The sequence below is a fragment of the Xiphophorus hellerii genome, chromosome 17 (assembly GCF_003331165.1).
Source record: "Xiphophorus hellerii strain 12219 chromosome 17, Xiphophorus_hellerii-4.1, whole genome shotgun sequence".
Taxonomy (NCBI): Eukaryota; Metazoa; Chordata; class Actinopteri; order Cyprinodontiformes; family Poeciliidae; genus Xiphophorus; species Xiphophorus hellerii.
The window spans coordinates 4,438,543-4,461,211 of record NC_045688.1 but is presented as its reverse complement, the minus strand read 5'-3'; the positions used below and the strand labels follow the sequence as shown (position 1 = coordinate 4,461,211).

Genomic DNA, 22,669 nt, shown 5'->3' with positions numbered 1-22,669 from the left:
GCGAGGCAGTTTCTGTAAACAAACAGTTGATTTTCTTTGCAATTATCCCTAGGTATTAATTTTTTTATGTGTTGTATGTGTATCTCTTCATGTGTAACTGTGTGCCTCATTCTTTTAATGGTTCTTAACTGTCAGCTTTCTGGTAATCCTCCACCCACAGGCTTTCTTGTAAACGTTTATTGCTGCAATGCATTACATACTTTAAGTTATAAGTTGTGAAATACACTCAAACACATGAGGTTAATGACAGGAGGTTATGAAGTATATAACACTACACAAGCTCATGTTTAAAGAGAGAAATATTATGTTGGGTCCAAGTTAAGGCTTGCACATCAATGGGGAAGAATGGACAGCTGTCCAGTAGGCAGTCATTGGCACTATAACAAGATAGGTAAGCCACAAAAGACCTTTGATAAAGAATGTTATTCATCCTGGGCTTCCTTAACTCACCGAAAGAGCCATAGGTTAACCTCCTGCATTGGTTCAGTAATTCATGCAAAATGACCTCCAACCAATTTTTTTTTTTTTGCCTTAAAATTTTGAATTTTGTTATATAGAATAGAATGTCCTTTACTGCCCCCAGTGGGGAAATTTATAATCATTTTGGTGGAAAATTTGTATCGAATCTGTAATATACACGAGTTTCCCATTTTAACTGAAATTGCTAAAACAAACTTTCAAGATTCTTCTTTATAAAGATACACGTGATTGAAAACACCAGAGGTTTTTATTCGGTGACCTTTCTTATGCCTTAAATTGATTAAAATACAGAAGAGCATAACATATTCTCTTTAAACGTACACTATATAAATATACACATAGTCCTCACATACACTCTGTCCACAGCAGCTGCGACAGTGTCTCTCTAGACACAAAGTGTGTCCAATCCTCTCTGTCTATCTAGGTCAGCCTCGCATAAAATCCAGCATACCTCCCTCTTCATTGCTTTTCCTCTGTCTTAACTTCTAGCTTCACTCTTCCCGTTGCTGCATCTTCCAGTTGCTCCTTTACTTCTTCCTGTTTATGTTTTTGAGTATTTCTGTAAGTGTCCATGATCCATAAGTTGGCATTATTGTTTGTCTTGCAGATGGATAATGTTGCACTTAAAGAAAAGTGAAAATAACTTGTAGCTCCTTGTAATACTGCGACAGGTTAAGCTTGATGTCAATATTTCACAGGAAAAAAAAGCTTAAGTTCATGTGCTGAAGTATTACAGCATCTTTAGATTTTGTTTCCAGGCAGCTATGAGGGTTTTAAACTTTCTGTTTGAACATTGGCTGCATTTTCACTCCTTTTCTGTGAGGTCTTTGTAAGTGACTTTTTTCAGAGGCGTTTGGGAGTTTAAGCTACTTAACTCTGACCTATGAATCATCCCATCTTACAAAAAGAAACCTAACTCAACGGATGAAGTAGGGTTTTGTTGCGTGTACACACATCAGACCATAACCCCTTTTTGTGTAGGGACAGATTTAGTTTCCTCTGATTATCTATAAGTACGCTTACATTAAATGATTTACGAAAAAGTTATACTTCTTTTGTTTCATTTCTCCAATACGTTTCATGTTTCAAACCCTGATGATAAAAAAAATAACACCTTGTCTTTGTGTTTTAATATAACTAATTTTCTCAAACGTCTTCCTGCAAATGCAGTAAGAAATGTGGGATTCACTGATTGAGTGCTGCTGTGAAACACCATCCTAATTGTGAAGTACATGAATTGCTTCATAATTTTTTTGTGGGAACGTTTTACAGCAGGAGGGCCTGGTGCATGACACAAAATAGACTGCAACGAGGAACAAACATTGTGTGGAAAAACAGGAGCATCTCAAGACATCATTAAGAAAGAAAATGTTTGGGCATAAAAGGGTCTTCGAAACTCAGTGTGTATTAGCATATAAATTAGATTACAAAGTGGCCTAAAAACAAAGTTAGTGTATAGTGTAGGCTGGGTTGTCAATGAAATTGTGTCATCTTTGGTATATTTGTTGTGAAGGAAGGTGACAAAATAAACTGGAGAGATGACATTTAAATATGGTTAGAATAACATGAACTATTGTAATGAGTAGTTTGCTCTACTTTTGTAATATTAGGTCACAGAAAATGACTTTAAAATCATTTTTAAAAGAATCCTATACAGAAGCATTTAAATTTGGCTGTTCACCACTAACGATGTAATGTAACATAAGACAATATAGCAAAGGAACTTGTATTTTGTGTAGTAAATCAAGACATGTCCAGTGTTCATTCAGGATGTGAGTGAAAGAGAGAGAGTGAAAATGGCTAACAGGAAGGTTCAGAAAAGTTGCTCTGTTTTTTCATTTTTCTATTATATAACATAATGGATTTTGGAACATTGTCAGCCTTTTGAAAATCTCTAAGTTAGAGTAAGAATGTTTGAAGTGAAGACAAATCAAAGTAATGCTAATTGCGATAATCACAGTATTCACTAATACTAAATAAATGTAAACTCCCCTGTTTTAAAATCATAATGAAATCCTGTTTTACAAAAAGTGCAACATCGCCTGTGTTCATAAAATACTTAATGAATGACAGCTTACAGCTAGAAAGCCAGAAAAAATATGTTGAATTTTGAAAATCTATCCTCATATTTTTTTTCGCTCTTAGAGAATTCAGAATCTGACAAAAAGTTGAACTTCAGAGTTATTTAACCTTAGTGCAACAGATTGTTGGTTTTTCAACTATTTATTTAAAAAAATACTCAGTATTTTACTTGAAAATCAATTATGTGAAGTCAGAGGTGAATAACTATTTCCATAAAGTGCAAAATAAATCATGTAGCACATTTTGTCGTGAAATAAAATACTATCGTTTTGTTGCATCATAAAAACAAACTAGTAAAGTTCAGGAGTATATTTTCAGTGATGCAAACAATCATTTCCATCCCCACCTACTTTAACAGCAATCATGATCAAATGACTAAAAAGTAAGCAGAAAGGTCTAGTTGGATGGCAGCCTGGACAGATGGACTACAACACCAGGCAAGGACACCAACAGGCCTTCAGGCACACACACGCACACACACACACACACACACACACACCCACGCCCCCCCACTCACACGACACTCAGACCACCGGGAGATGGGCAATCATAGCAGCTTCTGAGCCAAGGTCAGCAGCCAACTGAGAAAGATGCACTCAGTGTGCGTGTCTGTTTACGACTGTGTGCCTTTATTAAATGTACGTGTGCTTTCATACGAAAGCGTAAAATACATTTGTATTATAGTTAATGCGCCTGTTTTCAATTCAAATAGAGCTTATTTGGTTCAGGTTTAAGTGAGTCAGAACAAATCGTTGAGTTGTGTTATTTTGTAGTTTGCCTCATTTCAGCTTTAGGAGAACCCTCTGTGTCTATTGCTAGCATGTCATTAAGACTTGTTGAGGTAATTCCTCTCCAATTAGCTTGTCTGTGCTATGAGTACCAGCTAAAGGAGAAATCAGTAAAAGACTAAAAAGACTAGACCACTCAGAGCTGCTGCCATGTTGCACTCAATCTTGTCTGATCCTCCCTAAGCGGTTTAACTCTGCTGCTCTTCAGACCAGCGCTACTAAGGAACTACAGCGACATTATTCTGTAGCGAACTACAGAATAATGCATATCTTTAAGAGTCACACAAGGAAGCCAACAATAGACGACTTTTCTGTGGAATTAGAAACACTGTGTGACATCCATTTATCCTGTGTTGGGTCTTGGAGGCAGCACCCTAAGCAGAGAAGCCCCAGATGACCTGTTCTTTGTTGCTTTATAGAAAAGTTTGTCTCTTGTATTTTTCTTATTTTTTTATTTTATTTTATTTCTGAGCCATTCAACTAATGGTATAAATGAGACTCTTATTCAATTTGGAAAATAATGGAATTTGATTTTGTTATTTTCCATGTCAGGATAAATATGGAAAAACCTTGTGAGTATAGAAGAATATTTCCAGTCACTATTTAATGTTCCACTTTCTAAAAGTTTTCAGATTTCCACTCTTGCATCCTTCCTTTATTCTGCCTATTCATTCATTCATTCATTGATGAATGCATTTGTACATCCATTCATGCTTTATCAATCCATGCATCGATCTGTTTGTCCTTCCAACCTTCCTTCTTTCACTACCTTATGCAGTCATTCTTTTGTTCCTTCAAAATGATATTTATTTTTCAGATGGATTGAAAGGAATCCAAAGCTCAAAATTTTCTGTAGTAAAAGACAATGGCATAGATGTACACAATTAAACTACTTTTGAATTGACTTTGATAAATTAGTTGAATGACTTGTTATACAAATGGATAAAGTCTTCAAACTAGATAAATGTAAGAGTAAAAGCACGCTTGGCAGTGTAGTTTTAAATTTACACCTCTTTTTGCTGGTTTGACTCATTAAAATGTCATCTTAACACGGATGAAACTCTCCCTCTCTTCCACTCCCACCGTTCTCGGTCACTTGTTCACCTTCTTTCTCCAAACATGGTAAACAAATCAGAGCTGCACCAACACACTTGGAGAATATGCATGTGTGTTTGCGTTTGTGAAGCTGCTGAGAGGTAGATAAACATCTTCCTCTGTCTCTAAGAGTCAAACAGCTTCCAACCCCCTCTTTCTCACAGCCCAGATCCCATTCTTTTTAAATGCCACTGAAAACTTTGCTGTGTAGCTGCTGGAAACTCTTGTGCTACAGGCTAGCAACTTCAAAGCAAATGTATCAAATGCCTCTATGTGCTGATACTAAAAAACAAGTCATAAAAGCTTCAAAAGGTAAACAGAATTCTAAAAAAATCGGCTTAAGTCATTCTAAACAAAAATTGTGGAAAAAAAATAACTATAAACAATATAATCTGCGTCATATCAGCTTATTTTCAAAATAAATGCCTTGTGTAATTAGTACAAATATGCATGACTACCAGCATGTGTATTATGTATGTTCTCTGCATGTACCAGTCGACATACACATTAAGTGTCTGCATAAATACGAGGCCACCAGACTTCATCACCAAGGAGACCAGCTTGTTGCCAGGTAATGATGTGGAGACAGAGACAGGAGGAAGGGGAGAAGCTACAAGATCAATTAGCAAGACAGAAAAGACAAAATTAAACAGGTGTAGCAACATGTTACAGAGACACCTGCCAGAAAGTCGCCTTCGTTTTTGACCACAGGCTGTAAGGTTCCCATGTGTGGATCTGGACAACTTCAATCAACATGCGAGTGCTGGAGCTCCTGATTAAATCTGACTTCAAGGCCGCTGAAGAATTAGAATTAAATTAAAGTTTAATTCTCGTTTGACAATGAACCCGACGCACGGACGAGGTTACATCACAGCTCTGAACCAATAGGAATGCAGCTTCACACTGTGTCAGTCTGTCAGCTTTCATCAGGAGCTGACACACTGACAATGTGGTGAACAGAGTGGGGTGGAAATACTAGTGGGGCTGTTCGTGTTTATGTGTGTGTGAGTAAATCTGACAGTACCTGTTACAATCTCAACACTTCAAGAGACCCGTCTATATCATTGTATTTTTATGTGGGACATTAAATGGTAGACTAAGTTTTTCTTGCTACGTTACCGACATCAAACCAACTCCTGTAACTAAAACCGAATCTATGCCTGGTGCTTTCAAGGAGATGTGTTTTTTTCATTTCAAAGACACCAATGATTCTCCGACAAGCTCAACAAACTGTCAAAGGAAGTAGATTAACCAAATTGTGGCATGTTGGATTCAGGATTTAAACATGACACAGCATGTTTACACTGCAGCAGGAGTACAGAGGGACGAGGGGAGGGGGCTCGCCGGTGAATTCAAGATGGCATTTTAATTAGATCAGGGAGCAGACGTGGAGAGAGGGAGAACGATAAAAAAGTAAAGAGAAGAAAACAGAAGATAGGAGAAGAGAGAGTGTGCTTTCAAGTTCATATCACCCTGTTACCCTTTCGCTGTATAATTAGTGGAAAACATATCTTCTTTTCAAGCTGTGTAATTATCAATTGGTGTAAGAGGAAACAAGACAGAAGATGATCAAGTGTTAGGCTTACAAGGCTACCAGGATTTTTTTGTTTGTTTTTTTAAATAAAGGATACTTCTGAATAACTGAAGGTAATTATTCACCTGTGTGAGGAAGTGGAGAAATCTAAAGTTTTTTCAGAATGTAAGAACAAATGTGTAACCAAAATCTTAATTTTTACATCCAAAACAGCCTTGAACTTTTCTCCCATCTGTTATGACTTCAACGTCTAAGTTAAAAACACAAAGAGAGCATCGATTGACAGGAAATCTAGAGCAAAGACAGAGAACAACCCAAATATGGTCGTCGTTGTGGCTCAAGTCGCCTGGCAACCTCAGTTTGCCTTGACTCACACTGTCAAGTCATTACTGCAGTGAAACAGACTGTATCCTTTTATAACGACTCTGAAGTTTGAAAGGACATTGAGATTTACAGCACAGAATGTTGTTGCACCAAAAAATATGGGCCGCTTCAAGGACAAGTGCAGAAGCTCATTAAAAAGACCACAGTGCAGAAAATGGATGCTTGTGACAGGTTGATAGTCTTAGTATAGTACACACACAACATGGAGCTGCTGAATGCAACAAAGATCTGTAATGCAACATACTAAAAGCTACCTGGAATTGACAGCTTAAAAAAAACCAAAAACAATGATGGATCAAAAAGATGTGGTAAACGTAACTGCAGAATTATTTCACTACACCGCAGCAGCTAAGAATCCAGACACTGAACCTGCTGGAAAAAGGTTCATGCTGAATCTTCCTTTAGCAGGGCTGGGATTCTAATCATATCAGTCATACTGAACGTGCTTTGTGTACAGAATGTTCTGAACTTCTTTCATTCCCCTGTCATACTATATATTAATAATAATATGCTATATTGCAGCAGGGATTGCTGCGTGAGTCTCAGCTGATCTTTGCACTACTCTATTTGCATCTGTGTCGTTGCGTTTTGGGGAATTTTTTTATTTTTTTTACACATCAGTAAATACCAGAGATACACCACACGGCCAGACTCAGCTCAGTTTCATCTCGATTGCCCCATACTGGTTACTAGTCAGCCATAAACTCAGAAAACCAATCTGATCAGTGAATGGCATGCAATACACTGCTAGCCTGATCTGACAACAACAATTTAAGTGTGAATGCAATAAGTAGGTTAAAAGATTTATGTAAATCTTGACTATTTTAATATCAGTGAGTTTCCTTCAAATAAATCAGAGGAAGCACAGATCATTACATAACTCTGCGATGCGTACTTTCCATATCTTCTGATAATATACTTTTTCTGAATGTAGAAATTTGGCAGCGTTACAATTACAATCGTGCTTTTTAATTTGTTCATCATTCTGATTTTGTTAACCCTCTTTGTCAATTTGTTTCTTACTGTTTCAGCTTTTAATATTCTGCTCTAATCCTTATTCTTTGGTATTGACTCTTCCATTGAAGTCCACACATTTTTCCAGACTTCCATAAAAAGCAAATGGCAACATGTGGGGCCATGTTTAAAGCGACAGGTTCCTAAAGCACGTGTAATCTCCAGTTATATTGCAAGGGTTTCTTTATGAGCTCATGCTTCCTTATGAGCTCAAATAAAATAGACGCTGTGGTATTTTGCACATAAGATCATTACCGACTATATCCCTTTTGAAGTAAGGAATAGAAAAGAATAAAGTTTTCGTAGCTAATTTAAGTCTCTGACACAACACTTCCTCCATCTTTGTAATTGGTTTACATTAAGACATGGATGTCATTATAGACTTACAGTTGCCTCTTCAAACAGTTTGCTCAATAAAACATTTATTATAGGAAAAAGAGAGGCTGGACATACTTTAAGCTCCTTGACATCTGTTCTGCAAGCTTGGCTCAGTATTTTGCATGTTTTTCGTTCTTCCGTTTTAAGCCCTGACAGACTGACAGCTGTGGCAGACAGGTGATAGGTGGACACCTCTATATGCCCCTTTTTGTAGGTCTGCTGCTGCTGTTGAAAGAAAGTGTGAGACACAATACCGGTGCATGCTGCAGTCACCAGCAACAGAGATAAAGGCAAAGTGCACAATGGCTCACAAAAACAAATTCATACACAGCCAACTCACTGGATAGGTCTGTAAAAGCTAAAGCATCAATGTTACTTTTATTTAATGTTTTTTTTAACTTGTCCTCAAATCTGCAATATGAAGAACCTGGTTGTCTACATGTGCCAGGGCAGCTTTTAGAGAGAAGAGATGGAATCCTAATTGTTTGATTGACTATTAAATCAGAGTTCCATCTGGCATCAGAGTAGATAGTCTGTTAATAAAATATGAACCTGTGTTCGAATGACCTTTAGCTTTTTGGGTTATTTGTAAAGGTATGGGTGTGCGTGAATGTGTGTGTGTAAATTTAGAGGAATAGAGGAGAAACGTCCTGCTTTGGCTCCCTGAGGCTGCAGGAGCCCCAGGCAGATAGACCCCAAGAACCCCCCCACAGAGTAGCCATAAGCTCAGCATGGAGGCGTGTTGGCAGCATAGCACAGGAGCCAATAGTCCCTATGCCAAGGAGGCACATGGAGAGATGCAGGGTATCAAACCCCCCCTGCCTATCCCTGCAGTCATATTCCCAAGTACATGTCAATCAAGGTGCCCACACAAACCCTGGTGGCAGAACGAGTCAGTAATGAGGAGGAAGAATCCTCCCCCAAAAAATTCCCAACTTGCCAATCAGGCATCTGCAATCCACACACTCTCAAAGACCAACAGTGGTGCTAAGACAGATTGTTATGACTTTTTTCTTTTGTTACACTTATGTGATCTGTGGCGATGAAAAGTAATCACTGAACAGTTGACTAAAAAGAACTTTTCTGTCAAAAAAAATCTGACAACATAAAATAAACTAAAATACCACCAGAAGAAACTCCTAATGCCAGATCTGAAGAAGTTCAAAGACAAATGTGAAACAAAGTCATTGACATCAATCAGTGTGGAATAGGCTACAAGTAATTTCTAAGACTTTGGTACTCAGAGCCAGGGCAAAGTAGACTACCGCTGCTAGTCTTTTGGTCAGGCTGTATCCTCAAGATAACAGGTTTGGTTTTTGATAGGAAGAAAAAGTTTTTATCTCATTGTTATTGACCTAACCTTGAATGTTCCAAAGGGATAGAGCTTCACGTTGCGTTTTTCAAAAATTGACATCTGTCCACCTCACTTCGAACTTATTTGTAATTCCCATCTCTCCTGCTGTCCTTCAGCTTAAACCTGAGGACTTTTGAATTGTATTTTATTCATCTTTCTGTGGTGGTTCTCCTCCCATTTCTGATTCATTCCTCAGTTTCTTTGACTCCTCTCTTATATCTCTTCTAATATCACTCCTTCCCTTTTCCTCCATTCTTGCTACTCCAATGTACTGTTCTCTCTCTCTGCCCTCATCCGTTTTCCTTTCTCTCACCGCACTTTAATACTCTGTCAGTCTCTCCATCCATTATTCATGGCACAGTCGCAGCCGGCATTAGAGGACCTCGCAATATTGCTACGGCAACAACGCAGTAGAAGCAGCCGTGTTGGATCATGGGAAACTGGGTCACCTCCCAGGAGCGGGAGGGTGCAGGGGGTGCAGCAGAGGGAGGCCGTCGTCATACACACGTGTCCACACACACCTGACAGTTGTCCTACAAAGCATGACTCTTTGAAAACAGAAAAATTGATGAGAGTGACAAAAGCGGAAGGAATAGCAATCGGTCTGATTAATGGTCCAGGCACAATAACTGACTGAAAACAAACTGTGCTTCTTAGCCGAATAAAGTGAACGTTTACACTTCTGCTCTTAGACTTATTCCTTTACTCAGGGTGATTGGAGCCCAATCAGTGTTAACTAACTTTGACTGCACAATGTTTAGCTTGAGGGAACCAGACAGAGAAAGTTTGTCTCATTACATGCAACTTATTTTGCATGACATGTGAAAATGTGTGTAAATTTGACATAGCACTTAATATGAATCCATACAAAACAACACGTTCAACTTCAGTGTAACTGGTTAAAAGAAAAGTATATCTAAGGATCTGTTTGCATTAAGTCACTAACTTTCCAATAATACCTTTTAGTGAACAGAAATGTAGCAACACTGGACCATTGACTTATTAAAAAGTTAATTTTGTTGCTGAGTTTATGTGCAGTCTAAGCATATAAATTAGGTTTGTATCTACTGTATATCTGCTACAATGTTGTTGAACAAATAAATTATATATTTTTTTTGAGTTGCTGTTTTAGATAAGATCTCAATGAAATACACCGATGTTTTGTTTGTAATGTGACAAAATTTGGAAACGTTTGAAGGATATGGACACATTTATAAGCCATTTTTCATTATCTCTTATTCAACACTTCAGATACAGAAAATGGGCCTGTTCCTCAAAGGGAAAATTATGATTGTAAAACAATTTATGTGATTTCCTAAAGCTCATCTATTGAAAGACCCATCTCAAATTCATACACTGTCATTTGTGGGAAGAGATCTACCGCAGAACAATGACACATATTGATATAAATTAAGATTCACAATCTGTTTTACAGAATAGTATTGTTAAGTTGCACAAAATTCGAGACCAAACTTTAGCTTTAAAAGAGAACAAACACAGCTTTAATTAACATTTGCAAATGGAGAAAACATACAAAGCTCACATCTCAGTGAGAATCGGATGAGTTCTGACTTGGGGCTAAACATCCCCTCATTTACATAGGATACATCACACATTACTTAGTCACACCCCCTGGCTCAAGTGTCTGGTAAAAATCTATACGTTACTTATCTGTAAGTTTCAATGGAGCAGGGTTGCATACACATTCACAGCTCAACTTTAGGCGTTTATCCAAAAAGCCTCTCTGCTGATGGCTAAACAGATACTAGTAACTGAACTTCTACAAACTAGGCTTATCACCTTAGCCATGTCTCACATTTCTAACCGCTGAACACCCTGTTCTTCATTTATTTGAGGAGGGTCAGAAGAGGATATGTCCTGTTGAGCTGCAACTGAGTGCAAACCTTTAATAGAAACATCATAAAGTGTACATTCAAATTTATTTAAACTTTGTTACTAAATTTTTCCTTCACAATTTGTATCTGTTCTTAATCTAATTTGTGAAAATATCCCTAAAGGCAAATCTAACACATGGTTTTATGAAATACGTTGAATAAGCACACACAACAGAAAGGCAATTTAAGGCATCCCCTTAGGTACAATAATCATGTAAGTTATCTTAAAGTTCCCAACTTTGAACTGTTTGACTTAATCTGCATCTGAAACTATAAATTTAACATGGCTGGTTAAAAAGAAATAAATGCCAGAACCAAGATTATCTTCCATACTGTTACCTTAGAAAATGCAGTGCTGGAAGTCTGCCACATGTTACCACCAAGGAAGAAAATGGAAACATCTGTTTCTATGGGAACCCGGCTCTTTGATGATGCTGGCAAACACATAAACCACCCAAGGAAGTGTGGAAATACACAAATAATCACACAACCCCCAGTGTCGCACAGATCCCACTGATACACCTTTAAAACAGCCTTCGCCCAGATGTAGAAATATGTGCTGACCATCGGTTTTTGTGCCAGTGTGTCTTCAAGAGCAAGAAGGCAGAAGGGAAAAAGACTCAGCTCCCAGACCAGATGGCTAAATGTCAGTGAATGCCACACAAACATGACTGCTAGTCCTCCCTAGAAGAGGCTGTACACTGTGTAACACTGCATCACCTAATAATTTAGCGAGTAAGAGAGCTGAGACATTTGCACTACCTAATATGTCAGATATTTTGCTTATTGTTCCCAATCTGAGGACTTCCAAAGCACACACCTGACTGTAGTTCATCTTAAGAGATTTAAACCTAACTTTATTACTTTGCGTCCATAAAACTGGGAAAGAGAACAGAATAAACGCTGGTGAATTTACCATCAGGTCAGCTTTGTTCTTGATTGTGTCAATGTTTCAAAGGTTTTTCCCCTTTTGTAGATTTCTTTGTCACACTTTATTTTTAATATCAGACATAGGAAGCCTGAATAAATACAAACTACAATTGTTTTTAAAGTATATTTTTGTTCATTAAGGAAAAAAAGCTGTCCAAACCAAAATGGCTCTGTTAACTGCCTTTAAACATAACTGGTTGTTTCACTTTTTTGAGGGAACAACTGTCCTCGAGCTTTCACAATAACCGGCAAAACCTATTGCATCTTGACTGGTTTCAAGGTTAAACTTTGACTAAGCCACTCCATAACAATTTTTTGTCTAATCAGTTCAGAGGTGGATTTGCTGTCGAATAACCCTGCCGTGCTTGAGCTTAAGTTCACAAACAGATGACCAGACGTTCTCCTGCTCACTGAATATCCCTGATAGTGAGCAGAGTTCAAGTTTTCCAGGTCCTGACGCATCAACGCAGCCATGTCTGTTGTCGGTTTTAGTTTTAAAGGAAATGTTCAGGACACACGACTTTCAAGATTCAAGAGGTTTAATTATCAGAAAGTTTTCATATAATTGTTTCCCAGAAGTCTTGGAAATCATAATATTTTTTTGACAAGTGTGTGACAAGTTCAGCAGTGGTTCATGCCTTGGCTGAAATTTTTCTGCAGCATTTGTTTTTCTTTTCTTTTTAATTCATTGATGTTGGATCGTTCTGTTTGGTTCTTTTATGATCTCCTGCATGAGTTGTTTTTTATTTCACTGGAGTCTCAAACCTTTCATAAAAATGGCTTTGTAGCCAATATATCATGTAGCGCTACTTAACATTGTTGAAATATGTATAATGTCATTCCTTACTGTACTGAAAAGATACTTTTCAAACATTCATGTAGCATTGATTTTTTTTTTTTTTTTTGAAGAGGGACTTATAATAGGCAAGTTGCTAAGCTTAAATTGCTTTGTTTGGTTTTGAGTACAACTGTTTTTCTCTAAATAGATCCAATATCAATTACTATCCCAGATGTGCGGAACAACTGTCTTTAATCCCACTCTGGTTGTCATTTCAGCAAACAATGAGAAGAATGCCTGACAGAAACAGGGACAATAAGACAGACGTCGCTCCCTCTGGTAAGCGTGACGGACAGAGACATTAGGTTCTCATCTCCCTGTGTGCTTTGTTTGAGCTGTAATATGGGTCGATGTGAGGGAGAGGTGGACACTTATAGCTCAGTAAAAATATCCTGCTCTCTCTTTTTTGTCCTTCCCTCTTTCACCGATTTAACACCAGCACCTTCCAACATTTTGCCTTCAGGATATTTGAGGCTTCGGGCGGCATGAAGATGATCAAAAATGCAACCCCTCACTGCTAGACTTTTACACACAGTCGTACAGTATTAATGAATAAGGCATTGGTTTGAACCTTGGCTATAATCGATTATGTTTTCACAAGTTGACCTGATTTAACCCAGAGACCTCTTTGATGGTCTCTGGACTGTGAATAACATTTATTATGCACATGTTTAGCAAGAAAATGAAAAAAAAAAACAAGGGTAAAAAGTTTCAAAACTTGACTTTCTTCTCAAAAGATTGGGAATAAATTTATATGACAAGTCAAGTCATGATCAGAATCCTTTTAATGAAGACACAATGGATGCTGGCTTGTTTTCCATCTGGTAGCCAGCAGAAACATCAAATTATTCTTAAGTCTTAGTAAACAAAGTAGACTTATCTTGGAAGAAAGTAAGAAAATGGGTAACATGATCACAATACAATAAAACAAGCGAAATGGTGGCGGCAGTTGTTGCCATCACACGATCAGGAGGGAAAGGAATCAGCGGGCCAATCAGGTGAGTACAGGGGAAATCTGGACGTGTTTAGGGGCGGGTCTTAAAGTGTGGCAGGATGGGAGGGGCAGAGTGAGAAAGGAAAATCATGTAAGCACCTCATAAGTTTTATGCTTTTTTTTGCAGGCTAATAACTCAAAGTACCTCATCACACAACAGCAGCGATTTGTCATCAACTTATTTTAATTCTGCTCTTATTATTGTGTTAACAGGTTTCATCGGCATGTCATCCCCACCTATAGTCTCGCTCCTCCACTTTGATGGGTGAGTTTTTCAGATAAAATTATTTTATGAGAACCATGAAATAATTAAATACATATTTAAGTATCTGCACTGGCTATTATAAGTTTGCATTTTAATGATTTGATTACATATTTAATAAACTGACTATTTAATAATTTACTTAAACATTTAATTAGACATTTATTTATTTCACGGCACATTTAATCAATGATTTAATGATGTGTTTGTTTAAATTTGTCCCCTGTAAGCCTTCACATTTATGCAAATCTGTCCACTGTTTTCTCTCAAGAAAGGAAGTCGCTTCATAATTTTTAAACTATAATTCGCTGGGATGTAACATGGCTGATGTTGGTCAGACTTTAGTCAAGCAACCTACTAATTATATGCCACTAATTATATGTGTGGAAGACATGACACATGTTGCAGTAAATCACATCTGTTTACATATGACATAAGCACACACTGTCACACCCAGTAATCATAATTAGCAAATCCATGCTAAAATGTTAAACTATCCACATAGGCCACCACTAGCATAACTATTCACGCATGATTTCCACTGAGATCACTCAGATTCTGTCTCCAGCACAAGAGACCACAGAGCAAATTTGTTTAGATAAGAGCAAGTACAGATCATACCTCTGCATCTATAAATAGACATTCTTGGCAACTAGCAGAAGAGCACCCATAGAAACATGTTACCTTGAACCACAACAGAAATAAATAATGGGAGGATAGAAAAAATCAACTGAGACAGAGCCCAGCGCTTAGTTAAAAAGGTAACTTACAACGTTACTCCATAAATACAAATCAGCTCTTGCTGCAATGAATGATGCTCTGTGGAATTTCTATAGTCATTTCACACAATAAAAAAATACACAAAATATTTGTTTTCTTTTCTCAAAGAATATAAATGAAACATGATTGATGTTTGCTCATTTGTAGAACAACCTATAAATATCTGTATCTCAGCTAGAACAAAATAACTTGTCTTTTCCATGTCTACTTTGTGGTGCATTTCTTAAAGAAGGAGGTTCATTGCCAAGAACAACTATCCTTACCTCTGGATCAATTTCACATTTTGAAGAAATCACAACCACAAATTTCAATTCATTTTTTTTAGTCTTTAAGTGATATATCAATACATAGTAGAGCTTAATTTTAGAGTGGAAAGAAAAGGATATATTAACAAAATCCAGTCTTAAAAAAAACTATTGCGACCACTTGCTTTCAGAAATGACTTATTTAGCCCATTGATACCTAGTTTCATTTCTGCTTAAATGCAGCTGTTCTATTAAGGTCTAATACGTTTGTTAGAGAAATTTAGTGAATGAAAAGCGCAGTGAAGACCAATGAACACAAAGACAAGTTTGTCAGAACAATCTCAAGAGAGGTTTACAGCAAGGTTAAGTTATAAAACAATATCCTTATATGTGCCTGCCCACCTAAGCTGACAAGCCGGTCATGGAGAGTATTAATGAGGGAAGCAACAGATTAGATTAGATAAGATCAAAATTGATATTAATGTCTTGGAAGGGCCTAGTCAAAGCGCTGACCTTAACCTGAAATTAGAATTTGTGGCAAGACTTCAAAACCGATCTTCAGTGATGGTTTCCATCCAGTGTGACTGAGCTTGTGTCATAAAACGGTGTGTTGAGAGTGGTGAGGCAGACGCTGTAGACCCAGGATGTGGTAAATTAATGGTTTTAATGATGAATGTCCCACAAAACACGGTCCAAAATAACGGGCAGCACGGCCGAGCTGAAACCAGGGCTCGACGCCGGTAGCAACCGTAAAAAGGAATCGTCAACGGAACAACACGAACGCACATTAGACGAGGACCCGACGAGGAACAAGGAACACAGGTGGAGTTAAATACACGGGAGGGTAATCACAGAAACGAGACACACCTGGGAACAATCAAAGGGAGGACAGGACAACGAAGAGACCTAAGGACACACAAAACTCTAAATAAACACAGAAAAACACAGATCCTGACAGCTTGAGCTGTTTTCATGGAAGATTGGGCAAAAATTTGAGTCTCAGCTGTACCTTTTTAAAGCTGGTACTGAAGTAATATGCTTCCATACTTTGGTGGTTAGGTGAACTATAGATTCAGGGCTGATTCAGACAATTTTCAGATATTGTACAAATTTCCAACACACACTGTCAAAATAGCTTTGTCACCCTTGCATTTCAAAAGAAAATTTCTATTTGAGGTATAAATGTGTCTGTGTCCAATGCTCTGCCCTTCATCAGTCAGTGTCTAATCAGGTTCATCGATCTGCTAATTGCTTGGCTATGACATCATTATTCTGTCGATTTCAAAGCATTCCTATCGACCTCACTAAGATCGATTGTGGAGAGTGACTGAAGGGAAGAAATGCAATGGAAGAAAGGGTCTGGAGAAAAAAGAAAGACCACAATTTAGACAAACCGTTTTGAAGTGCAGCCCACATTTTCTCCCTGACAGAGAAGAGTTTTTTGCACTTTGGTTCCTACCTGCTTTTTCTCTCTGTAACCAAGTGCACATGAGGAGCATCACTACGGTTACCATTTCCATGACAACCTCTCCTGCTGCTATTATTGGGAATGTTGTCAAGGAGACAAAGCAGCGCATTATGGGATGCAGACTGAAATAGAAATCTTGTACAGGAAGCAATTCAACAGATCTCTGGTGTTGCATAAGAGACTTTTTATAAATATAAGGAGGGCTGTCGTTAATCAAATATACTGCAGGTTTGGAGGTAAATAAAACCTCATTGCCAGGATACTAAACCACAGTCATGATGCTGATCTTTTTATCCTTCTCAGATCTAGCAAAACAAGAGATATTAAAATTCAACAAATACCAAAAACACTGATTGACAAGTGACCTGAAATAAGATCTTTCTTTCAGAGCGTTATTTGAAGCGTCAGGGCTTACATGATGGGAATTTAATAAGCTGCCTTGTAGTTTTCAACATTTTGATGCAAATATGAGAAGTAATAAGTGTGCTGAAAATAAAAATATCAATATATTTCCTTCTTACGACATTATAAATTCACAGATTATTGAAACACTATGTACCCCTTACAGATTGTTCTGTTTGTGCTTTCTCTCCCCTATCAAATAAATTTGAATGTGAAAGATAACTTCAGTAAGTAGAAAATATCAAACAAACAAACATGATAGTACATACAATATGTCACCTTTGTGTAATCATGAAAGGATTGTGATAAGTCACATTTTTTCTCTTCAAATAGGCTAAAAGATCTCACAAAGCAATTTATTATGGACAGATCTAAAGAAAAAAACAATGGGTGAGAAACAAAGTGACTGACATCTATAAAACTGGAAAGAGTTACAAAGAAATTTTTTTGTTTTTGAAGACTTTAGCAAACCCCATTAAGAGCCATTATCCACAAATCCACAAAGGGAGAAAACATGTAATAGTGGTGAACTTCCCAGAGAGCTTGACCTACCAAAGTCACTCCACAACAAATAACTTTGGTAGCTCCTTTATTGGCAATGCATTACAGAGCTCACAAGAGTCCAGAAAAACTTCCTAAGTACTTCAGACATCACTTGAGTCAGTGGAAGTCTGTTTATGATTCAACAAGAAAGAACAACTTTTGGAAATTAGACTTTGAACTAACCAAATAATCCGTCAACAGTGATGTAAAAGACCCATTGCCAGCTATGCTTGATGCAACCAAGAGTGGCACAACCATTTATAAAGATTAGGGGCCAATTTATTTTCACACATGGCCAGCTTCTATCCTTCTTCATGTGATAATTGAAAACATCATTCGAGAACTGCTTTTGTTTACTTGTGTTATGACCGCTGATCTTACACATTTAAATTTGACAAAAAAGCAAAAACGGAAGAAATCTATGAAGGAGAAAACACATTTTACTGCACTGTACCTAGACTGTTACTGGGTATTAATGTTGCGAAAACAGCAACTGTAGACTCAGAAAAAACACACTACGGTTTTTATAGATGTATGTAATGACAAAAAAGCCCCTATAAATTAACAAAGACAAACAAATGTTTTCTTGAAGTCTCTTAACTTGTAAGCACTTTGCAGCAACTTAATGATGTGCGCTGCAAATCCAGAAATGTTATCAGATGACGATGCTTAAAACTTCTCCATTTCAAACGCTGCCTGTCTGGCACCCAGACAGATGCTTAGATCAACCGCATAGTTAAGCCTCTGCCCCATCTATCTTCACATTGCTTCCTGTATGTGTGAAGGTTATAAAACTAATTAGCCACAGCTGTGGTGGCGGTGAGTGGCTTATACGTAGGGATCCGAATGTGCATTCTGTATAAGTTAACTTAAGGAGTCTTAAATTCTTTGTCTAAGGTAAAAAATAGCCCACCAAAAACAAATGTTATGAGATAAGGTTATATTTTAAAAGAATAAAAGCTTTTCAGAAAGTTTTTAATTACTTTATCCAATAATTATACATATTAATAATCCCCACTATTTGGCACACTCGTGGAACAAATTGTCTATTTTATCCAGGGTCTTGGATCCTCTTATATTTTTGGATGTCTCTTTTCTGCCTACCTCAATGATTTGTTGTAGGATTTAGATTCTAAAAGAGTTCATGATGCCATGCATTCTAATGAGGTTCCCAGGGCCTTTAGGAGTGAGACAGACCCACAACATCATAGATCCTCTACCACATCCTTGGTTTACTTCAGATACATCTGAGTGTTTATTACCAGAAACCTCAATCTTTGTCTCACCTGACCAAAGCACATGGTTCCAGTTAAAGTCCCAGTGAAGTTTAGCAAACCTAGCACACTTAGCTTTTTAATGGTAAGACAAGACAGGCTTTTTTCTTGCCTTGCTCTCAATCAGTTTGAATTTAAATGCCATCTAATGGATATTATAGAAAAATCTCCTTCAGTTGATTTACTCTGACTCATATACCTGCTCTCAAACTGCAAAACAGAACAGAAGAGGGGCCGGTTTGGTTATTAATTTAGTGATAAAAACGACGACTGTGCTCTTGATAATACTATGCAGGCTTTATCCAGTAGTAGACAACTTGGATAAAGTCGCAAAGTGCAGCATGAGGGATTAAAAATGAGCAAAATGTGTCAAAATAATCCTCCTTTCAAAAGAAGCAAAGACATAAACAGTCAGAGTGATGGCTCCTTCACTTAATCAGAGAGATAAATGTCCAACTTTTTCTGAAACACATACAGCGGCACATTGATCACAAAAACATGAATCTTACACAGTGATGTATAAAGATTTGATACAATAACCTCCACCTAAACAATAAAGTAATAAATAAAATGTACTCAGACGAAAAGCAAGACAAAACCTGGAAAATACCATATTTCAGGTCAAATTTAAGATTTGAGCTAAAGTTTCCTCAGTTATATCTGATGAAATACAAATACACTTAATTTTTAATAAATCAATCCATTGTTTTTGAAAATGGCATTCCTCACTAAGAAGTTATGAAAATTTAAAAAAAACTGGCATCAGAACAAAGTAACTGAAATATTAAAAGAAATTAGGTAAGTAAAGTAAATCTAAAGTAAATAAGTAAATTTCTTTCTGTAATATTAGCCTAGACAAATTTTGTGAAATTAAAATGTTCTAATTTGTCTTAAAGAAAACAACAGCTCCACAATAAATAAATATTTTAAAATTTGATGTCAATGTGACATTACTAGCAACGCATCATTTAACAAATTACTGACTAGTCAGTGGTGGCTATTCGCAGACTGGATGGGAAATGAGCACCATAAATACAGCCCACGTACCTGTCTATTACACTAACACGTTGCATCAAACTGCACAACCAGCAGCTGTCTGTCAGGTTCATAATCACAGCTTTTATAAAGCAACTGCTTGTTTGGCAGCTAGTGTCAGAACATCGGAATTTAGGTATTTGTACGGATGTCCTAAAAACATGATATAAGAATTATAGTCTGTCACAAGTATAAATGCTGAAGAGATGTACATGCTAGTAGTAATTTGAAGTGACAAACATGCCAGTTTAACATGCTGGGTAAGTAGTTTACCCAGTAGTTTAGGTTTCTATCTATCGGTCTGTCTGTAATGGTGTAATGGTGAGCCTTCCTTCTAAATTAGTAATACAGCACAGGTACTTGTTCAGCCCTTCTCATAAATTGTATCTAATTAGACAATTAAAGCAAGTGAAATCAGCACTACACAAGAGCTCACAGCTGATCTTCTTTCATCCAAGCAAAAAGCAATTCAAGTTCAGTATAACTGAACCGCTCTAATTACCTCCACACCCTAATATGAGCAATCAAGGCTAAACAATTCTGTAATTCTGAACTAGTGTCATTCAGGTGGGATTTTCTTTCTGGCTCTCTTCTGGTTCCGTGTTAATTCCCATCAAAATGCAATGATTTCTCTGCATCTTCTAACAACATCTTTTGTGCATGAATGTTTTATAAAGACAGGTAATATAAATGCCATAGAGAGACTGGCTTGTCACAAACAAGTCATATATAGCAAACCCCAAGACAAACAAAGAAGATGCGTCATCATTCTCTGTCAAGTCAAAGTCAAATGTGTTTTGGCAAAGTAAACCCAGCAGATAGAGCAAAGAAAAACAAATAGTGGCAGCAAATGTGAAACCAAACATTTGCTAACAGCAGCTCAGAAAACCGATACAATGATATGCTGCTTACCAGGTTGGAGTTGGTGGCATTCGAGTCATCCTCAGGGAAGGGGATGTAGACGGCTAAGGCCACACAATTAGCAAAGATGGTCATCAGGATGATGATCTCAAATGGTCTGAGTGGAGAGTTAAGGAAAAGTGAAGTGCAAGACAAAATGTTTACGAACCATTCAAAACATAGATCCATCCATTCATCTATGCAGCTTAATCCGAAAATCCCAGTAAGTCAAGAGACAGGAGGGAAATTGATTCGCTTGGTGGTTCGTACCCAACAGGCATCATGATCAGTTATAAGAACCACATTGACTGACTCCATTTGATCAATGAAGACCTCTTTTCTGAGGTCTTCCTGAGGTCTTCATCTATAATTCTAAATTCATCCACCCTACAGACGAATCCACTTTGTCAGAGATGGGGTCGGACCTTATACAGCACAATTTGTTTCATGACAAACCAGAGCAGTGCCAGGATTATATGTTCTACCCCACCATTTTTCATCAGCAAGACACAAAGATACTTGAAGTCCCCTGCTGAAAGTAAACAGACGGAGCAGTCTACGTTTTTTCTCGGTTGAGGACAGTGATCTCAACACTGAGAGGAGCTGACGGTCATTCTCACCATTTTCCCATTCAGCACACCCTATTTCTGTGAGGCTGAGAAGCATGAAGTATGTTCCCTTTGATAGATGAAACACAGTCTTCAGTCCCTTTTCTTAAAGATTGTGACCGCCACACCGATCTGCTACTCTGCAGGTGCATCCCCAGGCCTAAGTGCAACATTAAAGAGGTCTATCAACCATGACAGCTCCACAATGTCCACAGTCAAGATGTGGAAAACTCAACTTTTCCCTTTAATTTATTAAAGTTGATTCCTTTTTAGAGATATTCTTTACCCTAGAATCTTCTTTTACAATTCTGGTTTTAGATCTTTTTCACAGAAATGGCTCTTGTTAGTCACTAAAGAACTATTACACATTTACACAAGAAAAGGTATTCACAGCCAAGAAAGCAATGTTCCTCTGCTTAGGGAGATCAAAACTCTTCAGCTTGTCTTTTAGTGAACAATAAGACACTTAGAGTAACTTTGGAATCTCTTGAAGTGTGTGGGCGGGGGAACTCAGAGACAACGCATGTCCTAATATGGGTGCGACAAGGAGCAGGCCTGTCGCGTGGAAGACAGGATGCAGACAGAGAGAGAGAGAGAGAGAAAGGGAGAGGCCACGATGGAATGAGAGGAGAGACGTAGGGTTTTTATTTGGAGCGATCCTTGAGAGGGGAGTGACCTCATTATTTCAGGCCTCTGAGAGAAAGGGAGAGTGCAGAGTGAAGAGATGGAGACAGAGAAAGGGAGAGAATGTGAACGAGAGATGGAGGAGGTCTGGTTTTCATCAACACAACTACAAACTGCCACCACCGTCAACTCCTGTGTTCGGTTTTTGCCCCGTCTTTATCTCCCTTTCTACTCTATCCTCCTGTCTGTTCTACCTACACAACAGTTTTTATTTTCTCTCATGTAGAATTTGCCCAGACTCAGGATGGCCTATGAAGTAAGCAGCAAATTACAGTCGAGCTTTGAGGTCAGATGATAAGGTTTAAACAAATCAAATTCCTGAGGAAATTTTCAATTATGATTAGTCTAAGGTTAGACTTTAAAACTCCAATCACATTATTAAGGTATTTTGGCAATAGGAACCTCTTCCATTAACATCCTAAATGCTCTACCTAAGTCATGTCTGAGCTGCCACTGGCCATTCATACTTCACAAAAAAATATACTGCATAGCTGTAAGCTTTCAGAAATGAAGTCAGCAGTGCAGAACAACAAAAGGTGACATCAGAACAAAGCATTCAACTTGATTTTTTTTTTCTTTTTAATGGCTCCCTTCACTCTATCATACATGGTTTTATACTGTCCTGCATGTTTTAAGCATTTCACTGTATCCGCACACATGAAGGGGTGATTATCAGGCTTCTGCTGAGCAGTTTCAGACATG

General features: G+C 37.7%; 1 protein-coding gene across 13 annotated transcripts in view; it reads right to left on the bottom strand.

The window, feature by feature from the left end:
* cacna1c (calcium channel, voltage-dependent, L type, alpha 1C subunit) overlaps positions 1–22,669 on the bottom strand; it is a 191,561-nt gene that overhangs the window by 108,673 nt on the left and 60,219 nt on the right. For all 13 annotated transcript variants that reach the window (XM_032589682.1, XM_032589683.1, XM_032589679.1 and 10 more), the window contains exon 3: positions 20,688–20,793. In XM_032589682.1, coding sequence (XP_032445573.1) covers positions 20,688–20,793 — 106 coding nt within the window. The remainder of the gene's footprint in view (positions 1–20,687; positions 20,794–22,669) is intronic.